Source organism: Amblyomma mixtum, chromosome 10, assembly GCF_055824585.1.
Source record: "Amblyomma mixtum isolate Tamu chromosome 10, ASM5582458v1, whole genome shotgun sequence".
Classification (NCBI taxonomy): domain Eukaryota; kingdom Metazoa; phylum Arthropoda; class Arachnida; order Ixodida; family Ixodidae; genus Amblyomma; species Amblyomma mixtum.
Window position 1 is genome coordinate 66,791,782 of NC_143021.1, and position 22,170 is coordinate 66,813,951.

General features: G+C 47.5%; 1 protein-coding gene across 2 annotated transcripts in view; it reads right to left on the minus strand.

Moving 5' to 3' along the window:
• The window catches only part of LOC149326012 (TBC1 domain family member 13), a 94,121-nt gene extending 79,197 nt beyond the window's left edge, over window positions 1-14,924 (minus strand). For both annotated transcript variants that reach the window (XM_089562469.1, XM_089562468.1), the window contains exons 1-2: window positions 14,693-14,924; window positions 1,250-1,323 (exon numbers count right to left, since the gene is read on the minus strand). Coding sequence is in view for 1 of the 2 variants with exons in the window: in XM_089562468.1 (XP_089418594.1) it covers window positions 1,250-1,323; window positions 14,693-14,712 (94 nt within the window). In the remaining variant the exon portion in view is untranslated. The remainder of the gene's footprint in view (window positions 1-1,249; window positions 1,324-14,692) is intronic.
• Window positions 14,925-22,170: the final 7,246 nt, after the last annotated feature.

A 22,170-nucleotide genomic window follows, 5' to 3' on the forward strand; every position in this document is an offset into this window, starting at 1 on the left:
AAAAGTACTCATTTGTTTCTACAGGGTACAGGTTGTCTCAAAACCCGCACTTTTGCAGCAGCAAGCACGCATGGCTCGCGCGTTCTAAAAATGTCCAGCATTGGCGAAATGAGCCTCTTGCTTTCTTCTGATACAAATATATTACCCATGGCTTAAAAGTGCGTTGGTATACGAGTGTCTGTAATGACACGTTTCGTAGAAAATCTAGACAACCAGGAGAATTTAATTTTTCAGAATACGCAGTGCAAAGGCCAGGACAATTTGGGACAAGAAAGTTAAACAGAATTAAGTGCAAATAGCTTGGTAGGTGTCCAATGGTACCTAGAGTTACGATCAGGACACTTCAAAATCGGAATGTGTCCCGAAAATCTCAGCTCTAGTCATTACACAAAAAGGAGAGAGAGAAGCCACTTTCCGAGGCCGTGTTTGGCTACCAAAATCGCACTTGGCCCCTGGTACCAAGGGCCACAGGAAAAGGCACACCGTCATACGATAAGAGACAACTTTTTCTGCGGCCAATGCAGCCGAGGCTGTGTGCTTGAGGCGACAGCTCACACACAAGCCAACAGCACAACACGGCTCTCGAAGCTGAGAGCTCCCAGCTTATACTGCATAACCAAAGGAAGCCTTTGAGTACAGTACTGTACTGGCCTGCATAAGAAACATGCACCTTCATGAAAGCAGCACATTTGAAAGTAAAGCACACCAGGAAAAAAAAAAACATGGGCATATCAGTACACAAGAAAAACGACCAGGAATGACAGAACACACATTAATGAGGTCACTAAACAGCCGCTAATGTATTCTCCTAGTGCCCATGTCAACATCGCTAAAAGACAGAAAGTGATTGGTTTATGGTTTACGAGGGTTTACCGTCCCAAAGCAACTCAAGCTATGAGGGACGCCGCAGTGGAGGCCCCCGGAAATTTCGACCACCTGGGGTTCCTTAACGTGCACTGACATCGCACAGTACACGGGCCTCTAGAATTTCTCCTCCATCGAAATAATGTTAAATACTGTATGCATGCAAAGTGCTAGTGACCTCAATTTCATGTGAAGAGGCCTTTCATCAAAATAACTACTACATATTTCAACCCTTCAGTGACTATTATAATGACAGTGACTAAAAAGTAATCACGTTTATTAAATGAAACGCTACACCATATATCTGTCTCTCTTGTGCCAGCTAACAAGTTCATTGCCCTCTGCAGAAAACCTAAGCTTTCGGGGAAAAAAAAAAATCGCTTACCTTGAAAACAGAGCTCCCGAAGTCGTTTCATGTCAATCTGTTCAGACTCCAGGAGCTGCTGCAAATCATGGACCCTGAAAGCATATTTACAGATGCTCTGAGACTGCTCCTGTGGCAAAACTGCCACGCCACCTGCAGCACTAGGGTACTTGAAATTTTTGATCCCAATCAAATTGCAGCACCAATGGTAAAAGTAAAAACATGTAGGTCTCAGACCTCCACTGCAACACATGGGCTTTGTGAGACAAAATGATTTTGAGACTACGGCCAAGGTTGCCTAATGCATAACATCAGGCAGCTTCATTCAAAATAACTCCCCCGCAGAGTAGGGGTTGTGCCACAGCTACTCAATGCCAAGCAACTGACCACCGCATGACTAAGGGAAATGGATACCATAGCAGCATACAGTGAAGGACAAAACAAAGGCAAAAGCTGGCAACAGCACAAGTAGCAGCTTCCCACCATCACTCCAGTTTCACTAGAAAGAGGCAAACCAGAGAGGCAGCTATACAAGAAACACCTTTGTTGTAGCTTGGAAACAAGAAAATAATTACACGTAGAGTGAAAAAAAATTACCACAGAAACTTAGCATAAATATTCGCAAGGTCACGAGAGAAATGTAATGAGCATGCATTAAAGGGACACTGAGGAGAAATTGAAGTTGGCTTGTGTCGATAAATTATCCGCTCCTGATTACAAAAACGCCACTCATACTGAAAACAAAGCTCTTGTAACATAGAAAAGAGCAAGAAACAAAATACAGGTATTGCCGCCACAGGCCAAACTCGCAAGTACAAGCGTGATGACGTCACAGGACAAGACAATGTTGCTAGAACCAATGGTTCTAGCAACACTGGGACGCAAGAAGCCACGAATCACTGAGCCTGACAAACGAAGGTTGCGCGGTTGAATACTGAAGTAAGTTTTGTTTTGAAACCAATAGTACGCTTTTATCACTCAAGGAGGACCGAGAAAAGACAACCTGAATGTTGTAAGCGAAGAAAATCAATACTTAGCAGCGCCACAGGCGGCCAGATAAGTTTTGGTATATCATGATGCTTTGCGTCTATGCACTCTGCACGCCCGCGTGGTTTCGTTTTTGAGGCGCCTCGATTTACAAGCGCGGAACAGCAAAGGAACTCCAAGTGCCGCTCCAAATGCTAGTTAACATTTGAAGGAGCCTGGTAAGGTTGGTCAGATGATCGCCACGGTCGATGAAAAACCATGATGGCACGATTTTCGGTGATAGTACAAGGCAGTTTGCAGTGTAAAGAGCCCCTTGAGTCTTCGTACGCTCGACCGGTGAAACGTTGCCAGTTGTGCCAGTCAACTTCCAACTACTTGATGCCCTGTGGGGCTGAGGTCGCTGAAGTGCAGGCCGAAGTTCTTAGACACTTTTAGCATACTGTGAACTGTGTTCCCATTACCGGTACCTGAGTTCCAGGAGCCCGCGTGCAGCCAATGCATGCGCAAATCTCCTTGACGTCGCCAGATGGCGCCATGTACCCGGCAGCTACGTGCGCGCCTGCAGCATCGGGACCATGGACGCCTACTGCCATGGCTCATCGGCAGTAGGCGGGCTCCCGGTACTCCACTAACGGCAACAAGGTACACAGTATGCTAAAGGTGTCTATTTGAGAGAACTTCGTTGACAACTTCGAGAACGGGATCCATCGTAACGCTGGCAAAACGCCAGTGCAAACGTAAATGAAGCGACGGTAGCGACGGCCGTAATAGCCGATAGATGCCTTCAACGTGCAGCCGGCGGTAGCTTTCATTTCGGCTGCAGCTAGGCCGCACCGCTAGCCGCGGAAACCGCGGAGTCTGCGTTACGTCATGTGCACGTCATGTTTCACGTCTCTTAGTCCTGTGTCGTCATAAGAGAGTCCCAAGTTTGAATCAGCGGCGGGAAAAACTTTTTCAACTTCGAATCCAAATTTCTTGGAAATAAATGCATCTTTCGCTGCCGGCCAGGAGGCAACAAAGCCATGAAATACCGAACTATTGGATTTTGCTATAAAAATATTATAATAGAGCTCTCCTCACTGTCCCTTTAAAGGCATTTATGTTGTGGGAGATTAGAAGTAGGGTGGGGAAATGAGAGGATCTCAGTGCTGCAGCAAGAAAATAATACCTGGAGGTGTCTTGTAAGAAGGAATTAATTGACTGCATGCTGACGACTGTCACCCCATTTTCCATTCCTGGACTTCCAATGCCTGCTACAAACTGCTGTGCTTGTAACCACATGACAGTAGAATCACATTCACATGTTCATAGTCAGAACCCCCCCCCATAGCTGCAGCGGTCATCATGTCCCTTTATTTCTGGCACAACTACCGGCCCTCCCACAAACACTGGACTAATTTTTAACAATGCTTATTACGCAGGTGCACTATGGCTCAAGTACTACACAAATAATTTTGACAGCAGCTTTCTCATCCCAACATGAACACAATTTCGCACCAATTTTTTTATCAGCTGCTTCATTTCCCATTCTTTGTACACCCACTTACCTCTCATTTTTAGAAGGCAAGTAACCTTCAGGTGGTAGCACTGATCATCTGGAGCATACATATCATGAGTGCATTTTTTGCACTGTGGTTTATACATTTACTTATTTTTTTTTTTAAATTCCAATGCACCCTGCCAGGATTGCAAAGCATGCCCACAAACACACCTGCAGCGGTGGCTCAGTGGTTAGGGTGCTCGTCTACCGAGCCAGAGTATCCGGGTTAGAACCTGACCGTGACGGCCCCGTTTCGATGGAGGCGAAACGCAAAAGGCGCCCGTGTGCTGTGCGATGTCAGTGCACGTTAAAGAACCCCAGCTGGTACAAATTTTTACGGAGACCTGCACTACGGCACCTCTCTTTTTCTTCTTTCCCACCTACCTTCCTCCCTCCCCTTATGGCGTGGTTCAGGTGTCCGCCGATATATGTGAGACAGATACTGCGCCACTTCCTTTCCTCAAAAACCACCCCAGCCCAACACAAGCACACATTGTGTGCTTGATGCTTGGCTGATGTAAGCTAATCGAAATAGGCTTGTCAGTGGTCAAGGGTCGTTTCTACAATTAATGTACTACAATGCATCTCACAGCCCCACATGCGGCTTTGGGACGTTAAACCCTCCATGCCATAGCATATTGTGATGCCCATGCAAAGGCGATACCTATTCTGCGTGGTCGGCGTTGCTGGCTAAGCCGAAGATGAGGAGAACGAGGTTGCTGGCGTCTCCTGCTCGGCAAGCGGACCCAGCTGTTTTCAATCCTCCATCCCGGTCTTAATAAACCACTGGGCGTAACATATTGGTGGAAGGTGCCGGGTATACAGGTTCCTCCAAAGACAGATCCCCAGATTCACAATCGCCGCAGTCGTCGCATTGTTGGTCTGCCGCCTTCTATGCCCATGATGTCCCTGGACGGCGACGCTCCGAGGTCTATGCCCAGCAGTTCGTGGCAGCATTACCGGGAGCCATGGTCGTTCACAGGCTCATCCAGCGACGACGACAACGAATGGCTCACCCACTACCTAAGGGTGAGTCGCTACAAGAAGTGGAACTCCTCTACCCGGCTTGCCAACGTTGTGTTTTCCCTAACCGACACGGCCCTAACGTGGTTTGACTACCACGAGGATTCCCTCACGACTTGGGACCGCTTTGTAGAGGAGCTCAAGAAGTGCTGCGGTGACTCAGTCGAGAAAAGAAGCGGGCTGAACGAACACTTGCGCAAAGGGCTCAGCTTCCTGGTGAAACATGCACAAAGTACATTGAGGAAATCGTGACGCTATGCAAGGTCGTCTCTCCTTCCATGACAGAGGAAGACAAAGTTGGCCATTTGCTTAAAGGATTCACCGAAGACGTCTACAATTTTCTTATCAGAAAAGAAAGTCCCGAGTCCGTGTCTGACGTCATCAAGCACTGCCGGACGTCTGAGACATTGAAAATGCGTCGCATCACACCAAAATTTGGACGTCTGGCCGGGGTGACAACGGTGGCAGCTATAGACACACCATCGTCATGTGGCTTCCACAATCCGCCAGATCGTTCGCGAAGAGTTAACCAGGTCACTGGAACTCACTCAAAATTCCTCAGAGCTCCTTCCTGTGTATCCCATGCGCCCTACTCCGCCAGCCACCGTTAATGGAGCCGACTTTGAGGATCACCGGGTACCTCGAGGGCTGCGGCCGAACAACACACCGCGACTGCCCCTGGAGCACAGGTCCCGCTTTTACCAGCCTGTGCCGGCCACATACGACGAGAACTTTCGGCCCAGTTCTTCGTATGGTGACTACTTGCCGGCGCAGCCTTCTCCCAGTCCCTCTCTTGTATGTTACCGCTGTGGTCAACCCGGACACATCTCCCGATTTCGTCCCCGCTGGCAACCATCCGTTTTGGCTCCTCAACCTATCCTCCGCAGCCGGATTACCAAACCAGTCCTTCTCGATACCCATCCTACCCGCCTGATTCCGGCAATCCATGGCCCGCACACATGCGGAATCATTCGCTGGCATCGGATAGAAGAGTGACACCGCCTCCAGGTTTCTGCACTCGTCGATCTCCATCACCTCGACGCCGCTCCTCCTTGCCTCTGCCGGAAAACTAGTCGGCGCGACCGATGGGGGTGAGGTCGCTGGAAGTCTGCCGCCGGAAGCGATACCCCTGCCTGTAGTTATGTTACAGAACAAAGTGCATGTGCTAGTGATGGTGTACCTGTGATGGCTTTGGTGGATCCCGGTGCTACTGTTTCAGTTATGAGTGCTGCGTTTAAGTGCCTCCTAGGAAGAAAAGTTTTGTTTCGATGGGACAAAAATGAGTGGTGAACTGTTGCCAGCAGTTGCAGTGCGTAGTGTTAAGGTTTCTTTGGGTGGTGAACTCTTCAGCACGGAAATGGCGGTGCTCACCCGCTCGACGCACGACGCCATTCTTGGCCTCGACTTTTTGCAGATGCGTGGTGCTAACGTCGACTGTCACACAGGTGAGCTCAACGTCGGCAAATGTTCCACCACTAACCATCTGGAAGGCTCGTGCAGTGGAGAGAGAATGTTCTGTGTTGCCCGAGATATTGCCATGCCTCCTTCAGCTGTGTGCATACCGGTTTCCTGCCCAGATACCACTCTCAACGTGTTTGATGCGACTGTGGAACCGAACCACTTGAACTGCATGAAGAAGAACATCTCGGTTCCTCATGCCGTGGTTTCTGTCATCAACGGAAGAACTGAACTGTGGACAGTGAATAGTTCGACAGAATCTGTAGTTCTGCCTGAAGGCCTGAAGCTTGCGTCATGCAGCCAAGACACACCGGTACCCATTGCCTCGGTAACAGACGTCTTTACGACGAGTCGCAGCTGCTTCGCATGATTGACAACCCTCTTTCCACGCATGAGCACCGTGCACTGTTGGCCATCCTCCTGCGATACTCCACTGTGTTTGACTTTTCAAAGCCCCCATCTTCCATCCCCTCGTCTCGAACCCTGCACAGGGTTGACACTGGTGCCTCACAGCTGCCCTACCGAGTGTCACTGTCTGAACGCAAGGTTATCAATGAACAAGTACAGGAGATGCTAACCAAAGGCGTTATACAAGAGTCCTCAAGTCTCTGGGCTGCTCCAGTAATTCTTGTTCGGAAGAAGGATGGATCATGGCGTTTTTGCGTGGATTACCGTCGTCTGAATGCCGTCACGAGAGAAGACGTATACCCCCTACCTCGAATCGACGATGCCATCGACTGCCTTTTTTTCAGCCTCCTACTTCTCTTCTATTGATCTTCGGTCGGGGTATTGGCAAACCACTATGCCTCCCGCGGACAAAGAAAAAACAGTTTTTATTCTGCATGATGGCCTTTATGAATTTAATGTGATGCCATTCGTCCTTTGCAATGCGCCCGCCACCTTAGAGAGATTTATGGACACTATACTCCGCGGCTTGAAATAAGAAATATGCATGTGCTACTTCGACAACGCTGTCATTTTCGGAAAGACGTTCAGTGAGCACAACGACCGTTTTAGCTCTCGTTCTGGACTGTTTGCGCCAAGCTGACCTTGAGCTTAACTCTAAAAAGTGCCACTCTGGTGTGTGTCAAGCATTAGTGCTTGGACACCTCGTTGATAAAGACGGCGTCAGACCTGATCCAGCCAAGACTGCAGCTGTCGAGTCATTCAAGCCACCACAGTCTGTTAAATAGCTGCGGAGTTTTTTGGGCTTATGCTCTTACTTTCGCCGCTTTATTCATTGCTTTGCGGATGTAGCTTACCTTCTGACAGGTCTACTTCAAAAAGATGTGGCTTTTGAGTGGACACCTGAGTGCGACTCCGCCTTCTGCCAACTAACCTCTGGCCTAGGGGCCTTTTGAACAAGACGAAAAACGGCTGATGCTCTTCAAAAGGCCCCTAGGCCAGAGGTTGTGCCCTACCTCCACAAAATCTCACACAACCTTAAAAAAGTTGCTAGCAGGCATGGAGTACCTGTTTTGTTCTCGGCTCCCAACAAGTTGGGAAAGCTCTGCCCGCGCATTTGCAGTGCAAAAAAGCGCGAGTGCCTGAAAAAGCATCAGAAGCCATTTGTAAGGTGTTCCACTGGAGTGGTTTATTCCATTCCCTTGTCTTGTGGAAAGTATTATGTAGGCCAGACTGGACGCTGTGTCAACGACCGTCTAGGGCAGGGGTTCTCAAACTGGGTTCCGCGGAACACAGGGGTTCTGCGGGCTGTCTTCTTGTGTTCCGCGAGAACCCTCACCGGCCCTGACCCGGCAGCTGATATGAGACTGGCTCTGAGTGCTGCTGAGCCACGCTTTGACTTGCTCCCAAAAGGGAAGCAGTACCACCCATCACATTAGTATTTGTATTAATCTGTGCAATAAACATTTAACCTTTGCAACTCTCCCTTTGCAAAAATGCGCTCGACAACATTGCTGGTAAGTGAAAGCGGGGGGGGTTCCCTGGAACTTATTGAAGGCTTTTGGGGTTCCTCCAAGCAAAAAAGTTTGAGAACCCCTGGTCTAGGGGAACACGCCCTAAATTTAGAAAACAAAAACGATAAATACAAGCATCTTGTTGCACATGTAAGTAATTGTGCAGCATGTGTGTCCCGGTTTGAGGCGACAAAGGTTCTTGGTAAGAGTAAAAACAGGACAGCACGGATAAGCCTAGAAGCCTACCACATACAGAAACTTGGCAGCGAGTGCATCAGTGAACCTTCTTTATCTCAGTTCCAGGCTGAGAGTGACTTTTTTAATGCAGCTACTTAGATGGAAGATAAACCGAAGTGTGATGCCCTTGTCTACCCGCGCGTGCGCTCGCGATTTGATGGCTCTGACACAACCCTTGTTTTTGTTTTTTGTCATCTTTTCTGTCACGATCCTTTGGCCTATAAAAGGTGTGGCTTTCGACGAATAAGTCCAGTTGACAGTTGGCGCTTGTGTGTGTGTTTCGTCTCTCTTGTCCGTGTCTTTGTTTGCGATATAACATTTCTACCGTTGACAAGCAGCAGCCTGTTTGTATGATGTACTACCTCGCTCAATATGAGCTGCAACGCATGAGCTGTGGCAGCAGCTCAGTTCACAAAGCAGTGCGAGCCTCTATGGTGCTGAAAACTGATGCATTTAGCCGCCGATACAAAGAAAAGGTACAGTGGATGGCTGTGCAAAATGGGTGCTCTGTGTGAAGGTGCACTGATTTACTATAAAGCAAAAAGCTTAGTTGGCCCACTTCAGTTGCATTGCAAGTCATACTCAGCACAATACAGTACATGTGCTTGCCAGTTTCTTGTTACACTTTTCTTCACTTATACATGTACACCCTTCCAATTTTAACACGAAAGCACAAACGTAGACCACAGAGCCGATAAGCACCGTATCACTGAGCACACCAGCGAAATGTGCGAGAATACACATGTGCATGCAATGAACAGTCCAGTGCAAGTGTCCTCTGCTAGGCTATATCATAAAATGGACCCAATCCCCATTTCTTTTTAGCGCGGTACATTCTTCATTCTTTTTTCTATGAATGCTGCTATCAAGTATTTAAATAAAAGGCCACATGGTAGCGCCACAGCAATGACTTCTGATCGCATTACTTGGCTTAATACTCCCCACTAGGACAGAAGGCGGTACTATGTTGCCTTTTCTCATCTCTTCTCAGCGGTATGCAGAACAGAGAAGAAGGCGGTAACGGACTCAAAAGCAAGTGGGATTGGGTCCATTATGCGGAAGAGCTTCACAGAGGGCAGACCAGGGTTGCCAGGTTTGGCTATTTTGTGCCAAATTGACTACTTTTGGAACCTCTTTGCTACAAAAATTTCAGCTTGATTACTTGGCTACTTCTGAAATCCGAGTCAGGCCCGAAAAATGGAATAACTTCTCTCTTTTCGTCAATGGTTAGAGCACAGTGATTACTCCAGAATGCTATCTATGAACACCATTATCCTGTTGCACCCGCCCTGTTGTAAAAAAATTACCTGCAATCATGTCCTTAAAGAAACCTTGTGGAAAAATCGGTGCAAACGACACAAGGCACATAGGAAAGAAGAACACACACAACGACCACAGGCACTTGTATGTCTGTGTATGTCCTTCGTTCCTATGTCCCTTTGCATTGATTTTTTCACAAGATGCAGCACCAACTCACCCAGAAGCACGCTCTCCTGAAGTCCTTAAAGAAACCTGACGAAATACTTCTTGCTCGTGTGTACAATAAATGTTCGCCGGACCTGTCCTTGCTGGCGAGACTCCAAAACTGTCCCCTCCGTTATGCCATGCTCCTACAGAATTAGCAAGAACGCATCCTCCATCACCATTCACTCAAATGTACCTCAGTGATGTAAGGAAGTGACACAGAAAGTATGCCTTGTCACCTCTGTACACTGCTGGTTCAAAGCGCATTGAGTAATGAGCCAGCCTGACAAACCAGTTGTGTGGTGGTGGGAACGAGAGCCTTGGCTAATATTTTTCTGGAATTTAGCAGGGCACTGGTGGGTTTGAAAACTAAAAGGCTGAGAAAGGTGATGTCGAAGGCTCCCCTTATCTTGACAGAGATGAAGAGCTACAGGGGAGCCATCAGTGCCCCAGTACACGGCCGAAAAACACTGACCAAGACTGTGTATCTGATGTCTTGAATACCTTGATTTGGCAAACAACCTGTTTTTACAATTGAAAGCAGCAAAACCGAAGTGATCACAGGAAAAATAAAGGCAAAAGCAATGTGCGTATAAAGCCATATTCTTGTTTACAGAGCAGTGAACGAATTTCATGTAAAAAGAAAGTAGCACCATGGATGCCATATAGACCGTTTACAGCGCGCAGTTCTTCCGTTTGAGACCAGATGGCGCCACGGGTGCGCTCGGAACACGGCGTCATTACTTGCCTCGTAAGTCGCCGGCGTGTATGCCTCGACGCAGCAGTGGAAATGTGGAAAGAGAAAATACATGCTCTGTTGTGGATTGCAAGAAGTGCGACAAACAGTTAAAGGGGCGGGATGCGATCGTCTGCGAGCTTCACGGAACCGAATTGCACAAGGACGTACTGCCCCTGTTCGCGCCCGTTGGACATCCACCCTTTCAGAACGGGCGAACGCAACACACACGTTCGCCAGCGCTAGACAGCGAATATAGAAGGAAAGGTCTCGATCTTGGAAAAACTGCGAGGGTAAGTGCGCAACATAGCCGCATGAACAAGCTGTCCCGCCACCGAAACGTCACAAAAAAAAAACGACTTACGCTCCTATACCACTAGTGCATATTGTGCAGTGCATAGCCGTGCGAGCGGACAACGCTTACCGTCGGTTCGTGTATTACACACCGTCTTGGTGCTACTGTTGAACTTCGCTCCAAGTAGCGCGGTTTTGGTGGCCCACAATCAGAATAAAGCATTTGTGCTACGGCTGCTGCGCTCTGCTGTTGTCAATTCCTCGCGGTCCATGCGAGACAGTCACTAGAAGTGACTCCGGCTGATTACTTACAACCAACGAGACCTCGAGCATTTTCATGTCCGCATATCGAGCATGGAGCGTATCACAATTTTATACTATGTGAGGCTGACATAATTGTGAACTTCGTGTAGTGAACGCTCTGCCATGCGCGCATTATAACAATTATATAATCCTTGTAAACGATTGCATGCAAACTTGTGAAGGCTGCTTGATGCATGGTACTGCTTACATGATTGGGTAACGTTTGTTTATTTATTTTTGTCGCCTTCCTTTGTTTAGAAAACCAACAGAAAATATTTTAGGCTTCCTAAGCACCTTTAACAAGTTGTAAACAAATGAGTACGATGTGCATGTGAGAGTTTTAGAGCAGTCTCCGCATGCATGTACACAATACGACAACGACCTGCGCAGCCGCAGGGTCATTAAACCTTGCTGTTTTAGATAATAACGATAAAAAAATATTAAGCAAAGCCTTCAGCGGCATCCAGGCGATCCACCCGTTGCCTCGAACAGGCGGAGAGCTCAGCGGCTCTTCGCGACATGAAGCCCGATCACGTTTTCACGCCTAAAATGAACAAATTAGGGTTTTCACATGTCCTTCGAAGCTTCGGACCAACCACAGTGTCGTCCTCCCACTCCTTTATAACCGTATCAGCCGAAACATCAGACACAGCAGCCGTCGCGACGAGGCGCGCGCCGAGCGGTCAGGAGGCGAGTAATGGCGGCGTGATCACGTGATCAAAGATGGCAGCCCCCATGATACGCCGCTGTAAAGCGTCTATACATGGGGGTGAAAATTACTACCACTGCCTCAGGAACACAAATCTTTCTGCTCTGGTGACGACATAAATCCTCCTGGTTACTTTTCAACTTTCTTCATAAATGCCTAATGCATTTTCGTGCTTCTGTACCATGGCCTTAATTTATTATTCCTTCAATGATCCTCTTACCCTTTCAAGTAACTGACAGGCAGGGTGGACATTAATGGCTACTTTGCACCAAGCTGGCTATTTTACAACCCCATCTGGCAATGAAAATTGCAGGTTGGCTCTCTGGTTAATTTCTGGCTACTTTCAACTTTTATTCTGGCACGTTTACTAGCAATTTCTTTTACTCGCATCATCCACGTCGGCCGGGATGGTGCCCACATCATGGCCCCCCTATGCAGGGTTAGGGTAGGTAGGGAGCCTACACGGGTGCGCGGCTCCAAAGAAGGTGACATTTCAGAGAGAAGATTTCACCAGACCAAGTGAGAGAACACTGCTTCAACTTGATGAGGCAAAGGCGATACAAGTGGTCTGCACTTTGGAGGCATGCCATCAATCCGGATGACCCAGAAAGCCCAAAGAGCCGTGATAGCATGCTGAAGCTGCCGCCGATTTTTTGGACGTTATTGGATCGAGCTGAAGTCAGAAATACAGCAACCGCAAACAATTAGCGTGCACTTGATCATACATCATGTCTGAGTTTGCGGCACACGACAGCCTCGTTTTTTTTTTTGGCAAAATTTTGGCACTTGCAGTTTCTAATACGGATGTTAAGCACATGTTCTCTTGTGTGAATTTGACAAAAAACAGATGCACAACGAAGTGAAGCTGGAATGGCTAATGACAATTTCACAGATTAAGTTCAGTCTATGGCTTCAACGCCCAAAACAGCTTCAAGATCCTACCAAGTTGCTGGCTAAAATGTGACAAAATTACACTTGCAGAATGACTGTCTACACGCAATCAGCACTTAATAATTCATTTATTTATCTGCACCATACCTTTAGCTTTAAGACCTAGCAAAAGCGGCAAAATTTTGTGCAGATTCAAAATTTCAAAAATTTGTGCATTGATTAGAAATAGTTGTATTATTTATTGCTCTATAATAACAACTGCATTCATAATATCACTTCTGTTCTATTAGGCTACAAATTTGGTGCTGACATTAAATGGCATGGTACTTTTAGCTAGAGTTCTGGCTCCTTTTAAAATATGCCCAATGGCAACCCTGCTCACACGCACTCTTACCCTACTACAACCACTGTAAATTTCTGGTAATGTTTTGGCCTCAGATGGCGTTTTCTGTGGTGCCCTGGAGCCATTTTTGGCTACTTTTGAGATCCTGACTACAGGTTGGCTTCTTTCTGGCTACTTTCATGATTTTAGTGGCTGTTTCTTGAGTTTAGGACCTGGCAACCCTGGAGGACACTTCCACCGGACTGTTCACTGCATAACATTTGTTGCTGGGCCAGTTCGGTATGCATGTTACACTTGCAAGAAATAAGGCACTACAAAACACACGCGACACCTGTATCATCGTCCTGTCTTATCGCATGTGTTTTGCAACGCCTTACTTAAAGCGTTCACTGCGTGCACATGCGTATTCTCACACATTTCACCACTGTGATCCATGACACAGCGCTTACACACTCTGAAGTCGATGCTCGCACATTCATGTTCAAAAATTGGAAGGGCGCACCTACATCACAGTCAAATTATTCAACAATTTTGCACACATCTTCGTTGCTGAGCAATGTTATACAACCACTCATACAGGACATGTCAACTGGAAGGGAACCATGGCAAGACTTTTTTGACAAAAGCATCTAGGCCAGACGATGCTTAACGCTGTCTACATGCCAGTGTTCACCTCCAATACCGCCACACTAGAGTTTTGAATAGTCAACATGCCCCCCTCCCCCCCATTTCGTGCTCATTGTACCACTTGTCCAGTGTCTCGCGTATCATGTCCACTTGTGTAAAATCAAATGCCAGAGTTCTGTGGTAGTCCGCAGGTAGGCGCCATGCACTGAGCAACACAGCCAGCCACGACAACCAAGTCGAGCAACAAAGGCAAGGCGATCCAACAGGACCGCCGCGGATGTCATTCCGATACCGACTGCCGGCGAAACCCAATACTCCAGCGCGACATCCGAGACAATCGAGTTTTAGCACCGCCGTACGGCAAACACGGTAACTACGGTAATGCGAGCCTGGTAACGGTAACAATGGCAACGCATTACGAAGAAAAGAGAAGAAAAACGCTTGTGTTGTCTTTTTTCTTCGTAGTCTTTCAGCGCTCGTTAACCGTGAATACGCTTTGACAATACACCCCAGCACATGACACACAGAACAATTCCCCTAATGGAACTCTTTTTGGCGTCAAGAAGTAAAGGCGTCGGAAAATTAGATAATGCAAACAATGCAAATTTCTTTTGGAAAGAGACACTTTAAGAGCGTTAGACGTAACTGCAGACAGAGGTTTAGCCCAATGAAGGGACACTGAACGATTCCAGCGAAACTGACCAGAATAAAGATCGCAACACAATGCATTGTACTTCATGGCATAAAAACCACTTTCAAAGCTGGAAAAACTAAAGGCCGTCGACTGAGCCGCAACGAGAAAAGCGCGTGCCTTATGGGGGCGTCCACTGCGATTGTGACGACGCCCCCCTGTTTATCTTAACTTCACAGTCTCCGGATGCTGCGATACAAGATACAACTGGAGCAGAGTTTTCCTCTGCTCATTTTACATGCCTTGTCCTGTACGTGGACATGTCTTCGCACGGCGCCCGATGTTCGTCGTCACATCGCCGGCTCACTCGCACTCGGGCCCACCGCAGTCGTCACAGATTTGCCTGTCCACTCCGCTAGCACGACAGCTTGCAGGCGTCCACCGGCGCGGGCACGCGACTCCCGCTGCAACCACACATTTTATCAACACTCGTGCGTGGACACCTGCCCGGCCGGCGGATCGTCGCCCGGCCGATGGCCATGATGATGATGATGATGATATTGATTGTGATGCCCTTCGTATCGGAAACAGAAAGCTCCGGATGAAACCAAAACGGCCAAAAAAAATTTAAAAAAAATGCATATTAACACGGGTGGTACCAGCGTGCCAATCCCGGGGCCCGATCCTCGATATTAGCCAACCCAAGAAAATAGTATGAAAAAAATACATTGTTGTCTGCTGCTTGGCGCCAAGTACAAAAAAGTCGTGCCTGAAGCCGAGCTGCGGCGCGTAGGTGCGTACGCATCGCACAGTAGAGCCGTAAAAATGCGTTGCGGCGGCGGTCTCGCCGTACACGCCACACTGGGTGATGGTGCTGAATGCGACGCGAAAGACCCTGTGGGCCGGTCGTCACGGAAATAAGAGTTTAGCGGTAATTGTACTGCATGAAGTGATCGCTCATCGCCCGAAGCCATCGCCTAGGCGATTCCGCACTTGTGAGATGCAGTCAGCGTCACGGAGAGAGTAATTGGCGGAGAAACGGCTGGCTCTCGATCGTGACCTCAACGCGTCAGTGGCGTTGGAAAGTTTGACCTCCACGTGTCGTCTTCAGTGGTGTAGTGCGCGGGGTGGAGCGGTGGCAGATCGGTCACCACAAGCGGAGCCTTACACAGCTGCGAAAAAAACCATGCCTAGCATGGCAGTCCGTTACACATTTTAGGAATCGAACTTAACGCTATCCTTGTTTGTTTCAAGCGGCCGCGCACGAAACGCGACTGCGAATCGCATCAAGCGCAACGATATGAACGTGTATAACGTCTTATAAGCGTCAAATGTAAGCAAAATATGGAGATATTCATGTCAGTACTCAAAAAAAAAAACACAGCTAAAAGTCCACTGACAACAGACATATTTCAGAGTGTTGGCGTTTCACATAATCTGAATAGGACATATACCGCATTAGAATGCTCTGAGGCAATCATCATTGCTTTGTGAACATTAACTATAAAGTGTGCCTGCATGCAGACTTCACGGACTTCATATAAAAGCATCTCACGAATGCACAGTGGCAAGTACATTATTTCATTCAAAGAAAAAAAGGCTCTCTATAATGCTATTCAGTTTCAGTGTTTGAAAAGGCCCTCAATCTCGTTAATTTCGTCTGACATTCAGCACATAGCACTTACCAAAAGCATATAGGCAGCTACACCACTTGTGTGATGCAAGTACGCACGTGAGAGGTGAAACAAAATTTGTCATGCCCACCCTACAATTCCTTTGCTGTAGGACAACAGTAATGCATCCACAGCAGCACCAGGCAGCTCCTTTCAATGCACCAAGATTCCTCGTAATAGGGCAAGGTTTGATGTCAAGAGAGGTGAAGTCGGCTGGAGAAAAATGTCTTCACTTCTCCAATCAGGTTGATAGACTAACAGATGCAAAATACCCCCTTCATATTCTGGCATCAGTAGCAGAAGGGATTTTGAAAAAGCTGTAGGGGGGCAACGCTGTCCCTCATTCCAAACAAAGAAATCTGGCAGTAATACCCTATGTCCATGTTGTGTCCCAAAGTTTGAAGAGAATAGGTAAAAAGGCTGGAGTTGATGTTGTTTTCTCAGCGCCTGTGAGACTGAGTGGCTTGTGTGTGAGGGTAGATGGCCCGGATAAAAGATCGGAATTTGGTCATGACTGCAAGAAAAACCACAAGATGAAGTATGTGCTATGCCATGATAACGTAGTGTATTCAGTCCCGTTGACGTGCGGTGGTTCATACATCGGTCAAACTGGCTGTTGTCTAAATGAAAGACTTAGGGAGCATGGAAACAACGTTAAGAACGCGGCCCACCACATAGGCATTCATTGTCGTGAGTGTTCATGTTTTCCAGTATTCAAAAACAGCCAAGTAGTTACCAAACACAAGGATAAACTTACATGAGAGATTATCGAGGCATCTGAAATCATGAAGCTGGGTGTGAATTGAATCAGCACCCCTTCCGTAGCCATTTCGTTGAAAGAGCACAACTATCTGATGTCATATGATCGATGCACACGCGATACAGCTGCATGCGCATAGTGACTGGGTTTGAAACTTTCCGCTCCTCTCTGTTTCTTTTGTTTTTTTCGAAGGTGCTGAAGTATATATATGCTGATTGCATCCGGAATAAACATTTGTTGTCAGTTCAGCGCTGTGTTCGTCCCCTTCTTCCCTTTGGCCCTGTGCCGTTGCGCTGCTTCACTAGATATGTCAGACCAACTCGCCCACCAGTTCATGTTGTCACGTGGCTACGACGTACATTCGTGCGTGGCAGCAGCACACTTAAAAAAACAGCAGCTGCTAACGCTGGGCCACGGTCCGTGGCGTCTTGCATTACTCCGCTGGCCAATCGCAACTGTAAACGAAATCAGCCTTTTTAAAGGGTCAGTCTACTCACCGAGATGAGTGTATGAATATATATTCTGGTAGTTGGCACCCTATAACATCAATAGCGAGCGGTCTGCGCCCGGTTTAGGCAGGAATTTATATTTTATTTCGGCGTTAAAAGTCGCGTAAAAAAGCATGGTGGCGACCCCAAACGTTCATTTTGTTCAAGTAAGTGGTAGTCTTTTTTTGTAGAAGCATAAGTGAATATACTACGTACCATTTGTATGCCCCAGTGTCATAGAAATGCGCGTTTTGTTCTAGTAAACTGTAGAAGGCGTACCGCTCGCTTTTTCTGTAAATCACATGAATATTTATAGTTACACGTACGCAAAACGCAGGCACATTCCCACTTTTAGTTCAGCGTATGCTAGCAGAGATGCAAAAATAAACTCAGCCTATAGTGGCGCCATCTGGTCGTCAGGACGGGAACCATTGCTGTAAACAAACCGACTCTCCACTTAAGCCTAGGAGCGGCAGAATCGTCACTCTAATTATTAAAATAAAGCAAATTTATCTCTTATATGTTTTCTTATAGGCGAGATGAGACGAAGCGAAAGACAGGCGCCCCATTTATGGCCAGTGAACGCACTGGAAAAGGCAGCAACAATGTGAATTCAGTCCGAAGCGAGAGGTCCGGCTGTAGTCCGGCTTCGACGGGCGCCGCCATGTTTGTCGCCGCGCGGCGGAAATCCAGATGGTTGCCAGATAAGACTACCATCTCATACAGATGTGTTCCCGCATTAATAAATTCTATTTTAAAATGTTCTACCGCACCCCCTGGCACCACAGCTGGCTAAACGGTAATTTGAGTAAAGAGCTATCGGTTGCCGCAAAGAAAATATGGTCGATAAAATTCAGTAGACTGACCATTTAATGTTCGACTATGTCAAACAATCCACGTATCAAAATTACAGAGCTCGTAATTTTTTTCTTGTGCTAAGCTTCTTGTTTAGGTAACAAGAAACGTGTAAGCAGTGGACTACTTTTTCGTCGTGGAGCAATTTTGTGCGTGAAGGCTGAATGCGGGCGGAGCTTCACTGCAGACAAGTTGTATCCGACTATATCCCCCCCCTGCCACGCTGGTGCCACGCGCGTGGTACCAGCCCTTGCCTTTTCAAGTATACGAAAGCATATGACCTTCATGACACATGCATGTTGCGCAGTCGTGGTGCCTGAAAAAATGTAGCCTCGTTACGTTTGCATAATGTTTGCAATGAAGATTGCAGAGTGGACAATTCAGATTTTTGGAATAGAAGGTATTTGCAATGTAGTCTGCTCATTTGCATTTCTCGTTTGTGTCACCACAGAATCACAGTCGAATGAAATAATATTGCTTAATGTGCAAGAGCCACTGGCTCCAACTGCAGGTTCTTAGAATTGAGTATATAAGCTCGGAAGAATTCTTCGTTCTGTGGATGTATGTATGTTCAGCATGTTCATGCTACATGACATTTATTTTTTGTTTGCATAGTATTTCTACAGCTTGAGCTTCGTGTCACACCTACTTGTCATTAGGCATCGGCCTTCATAACAGCGTAATAATATTACTATTCAGATTTCACCACTTGGCACTGGGACAAACGACTACTACATTGTGATACCTTTCTTCTTCATATCAAAATTACAGAAAATGCAAATTAAGTTTTGCGAATATTTTTAATGTATATTGTACAGCTGCTATTTCAGTGTTCTCCCTAGTATAAAAGGTAACTTATCGTTACGCTATTGTAGGGCTGAGCATGGCCCGGCGTCGGCAGGTGCTGATCGGCTCGTGTAAGGCTGCAGTGTCAATCCCCAACGACGGCCCGAGCTGGTTTGCCGAGCTCAATCCGGCCATGGATGGCCTAGTTGGCTACCACGGAGACGCATTGACGGGCCATGCCGGATTTTCCATTAAGTCATTTTACACCGCCACACAAACAACTATCCTTCTCATCTTAATACAGCGCGATACACAGGACGAGAGAAAGACAAGAGACGACACGAGCTCGTGTCGTCTCTTGTTTCTTTCTCTCGTCCTGTGTATCGCGCTGTATTAAGATGAATCCGTTCCAACTTGCCCAGTTTTCTGTTCCAGTTATCCTTCTCGGATGCCATTGACTGCAGGAGAATTAGAAACGAACACATATCCAAGTCTTCTTATTTTACACAAGATCAGACCCACACAATACCCAAGTTACTGTCCTTGGTGAGGAACAAGCCCCATGGTCTACAATACACCTTGGGAATGCCAGGACAAACCGGACAGAAAGTTAATGGTGCCACACCCGACACACGAGCAGTGAGAGGAGGCCCTGACCAGCAACAACCTGGACCAGCAAGCCTAGATCATCCACCTAGTCCGCAAGACAAGTCTCCTGTTTAATCACCGTGACCGAATTTGTAGGGAGCTGGTGGAGGCCTATATGATCAGGAAGGAAGCAGATGAGTGTGTTGCTTCTATCAAATAATTTGGTTGATGTTAGGCTTTCTTGGCAATTGTCTAATTTCGTTGAAAAAGATGTCATGACTCGACTGTGATGTGCATGCGCAGAATGTTTTTTTAGGTTTTAGTCTTTGTTCTTGTTTTTTTGGGTTGTTCATTGTGTCCTGTGCCTTTATATACTCTTCCGAAAATTGTTAGTCAGCACTCGTGTCATCTCCGCCCGCCCGCTCGCCCATCCGTCTGTCCGTCCGTCCATCCATCCCTCCATCCAAAAATATCGCCTTTTTGGTTCGCAGTCGCTGCATACGGTGGGGATTTCTTACTCATTCTGACTGAATTAGGCAAGCGGTCATCTAAAGTATACAACCTGCCACCGCGGTGGCTCAGCGGTTATGGTGCTCGGCTGCTGACCCAAAAGACGCGGGTTCGATCCCGGCCGCGGCGGCTAGAATTTCGATGGAGGCGAAATTCTAGAGGCCCGTGTACTGTGCAATGTCAGTGCACGTTAAAGAACCCCAGGTGGTCGAAATTTCCGGAGCCCTCCACTACAGCGTCTCTCATAGCCTTAGTCGCTTTGGGACGTTAAACCCCATAAACCAAACTAAAGTATACAACCAAAAGATGCAGGCAGAGAACATTGAAGCATGGACACAATGAAGCTGAACGAAATGGGCTGTACAAAGAAGCAAAAGCACGTCAGACGCGTCTTATTTCATGAGGTCTGTGCTGCTGATAGCTTATGACGTTTAGGGTTGATGTCACATCCCATACTGTCGTAGCTTTTACTGACAACCACTAGGTGGGCAGGGTTGAGAAATACTATTCATTCAAATAATTACTTTCCGGTTATTTTGTTTCAACAGGGTGTTGTTTTGGTCATTTTCAGCACCACAGCTATCATTAGGGCCAGAAATCTCGGCGGAAAATTTCTTATTCGCTATCCCTTAAAACCGAGCAGACCTGCGAAAGCATGTGTTTAGCCCAATTGGCTCATGGTTTTGCTCCAACTGCTGGGTCGTCAGTACGTCTTCTGAGGTTAAGCTGATCTGACCTGGTGCGCCGGAAATGGAAGTTGATGAAGATGACGATGAGCAATGCACAGCTGAGTGTGTGTTGCAGTTTAACACGAGGCATGAATGGCTGCGTTTCAAACTCGTGGACTTGGCAGAGCTGTGCGTGAAAGGGCTGAAATGCATGATATTTGATCCGGAAACAAGAACCATGAAGTTGAAGCTGCTTTGGTTTCCGCGCCACATGGAGCATCGCAGTATTGTGGAAGCTTTGGAACCGTATGGCTCTGTTCAGTCATTGGAGCGTGAAAAGTGGCGCTGCCCTGGGATGAGCATATGGAGACAGCAAACCATGAAGTGTCCATCATGCTGAAAGATCGGGCTTCATCTTCCAACATTCCCTACACCTATTTGGGATTCAGACCTTGGTAGTCCTACCGGGCAGGCCTCGACTGTGTCTTCGGTGCAGCAGAGTTGGACGTGTCCAGCAGCAGTGCTGTACGTGCCGCGATGCACCCAGTGTCGTCGTTTTAGGTCACACAGTGGATACTTATGTCATGACGTATGGCGATTGGTTATGTCAGGGCTGCTGGTCCAAAGAAGACGATGTAATGTGAGAGCACATCATGGACATTTCGGATGTTGTGGACGCTTCAGGAGAGCTCAACACTGAGGTTAACGTGAAGCAATGTCCATTAATAATTCAGAAGACATCAAGCCGCCCCCTGCAGAATCTCCCAACCCCAAGCCTCCGGACTCTGGCCAGTTTCAGCATGGCGCGCCTGATCTTGAGCTGGCTAAACAGCCACGTTCTGCTGCAAAACTAGTATCTCAAGATCTGCCACCGGAGGCTGCCGAGGAGCCAGCAGCTGTATGTTCAGGTAGCTCCTTCAGTGGTGCGTCGCTCGGGTGTTGTGCGCTTTGTCTGGAGTCAACCACTGGCATCTGCAAAGAGCTGCCGGCCAACCTTCGAGATGCGAGTGATGTGGTGCTCCAGACCTTATGGGCAGAAGCCTCAGACACCTCAGGGGTCTCCATGGACAGCAGCGCGCCTCTGAAGCATCCTGCGGATGAGGAGCCCGGTGTCAGAGGAGATCCAAGCAATGTATCAGTGGCGAAGGGCAAAGGAAGGTTGTCTTGTAAAAAGAGAGCAATGACAGCCCAAAAGGCCACCAAATCGCCAGCGGCTCTCTCCTTCACGGCGGATGGAGTTTAATAATGCACATACAAAAGCATGGCAAGGGTCACAGCTTTTGAGGTTGCAAGCCTCTAACGTTAAGTTGGAGCCTTGCGGAATCGACGGCGGCAGTACCAGTTAAAGCACCTATTTGAAAGCGTGAATATAGCTGAAATTCAGAAAACTAAGCTGGCTATGGATGAGGATACAGAAACTGCTCTTGAGATGTTTGTATCACAATATAATTT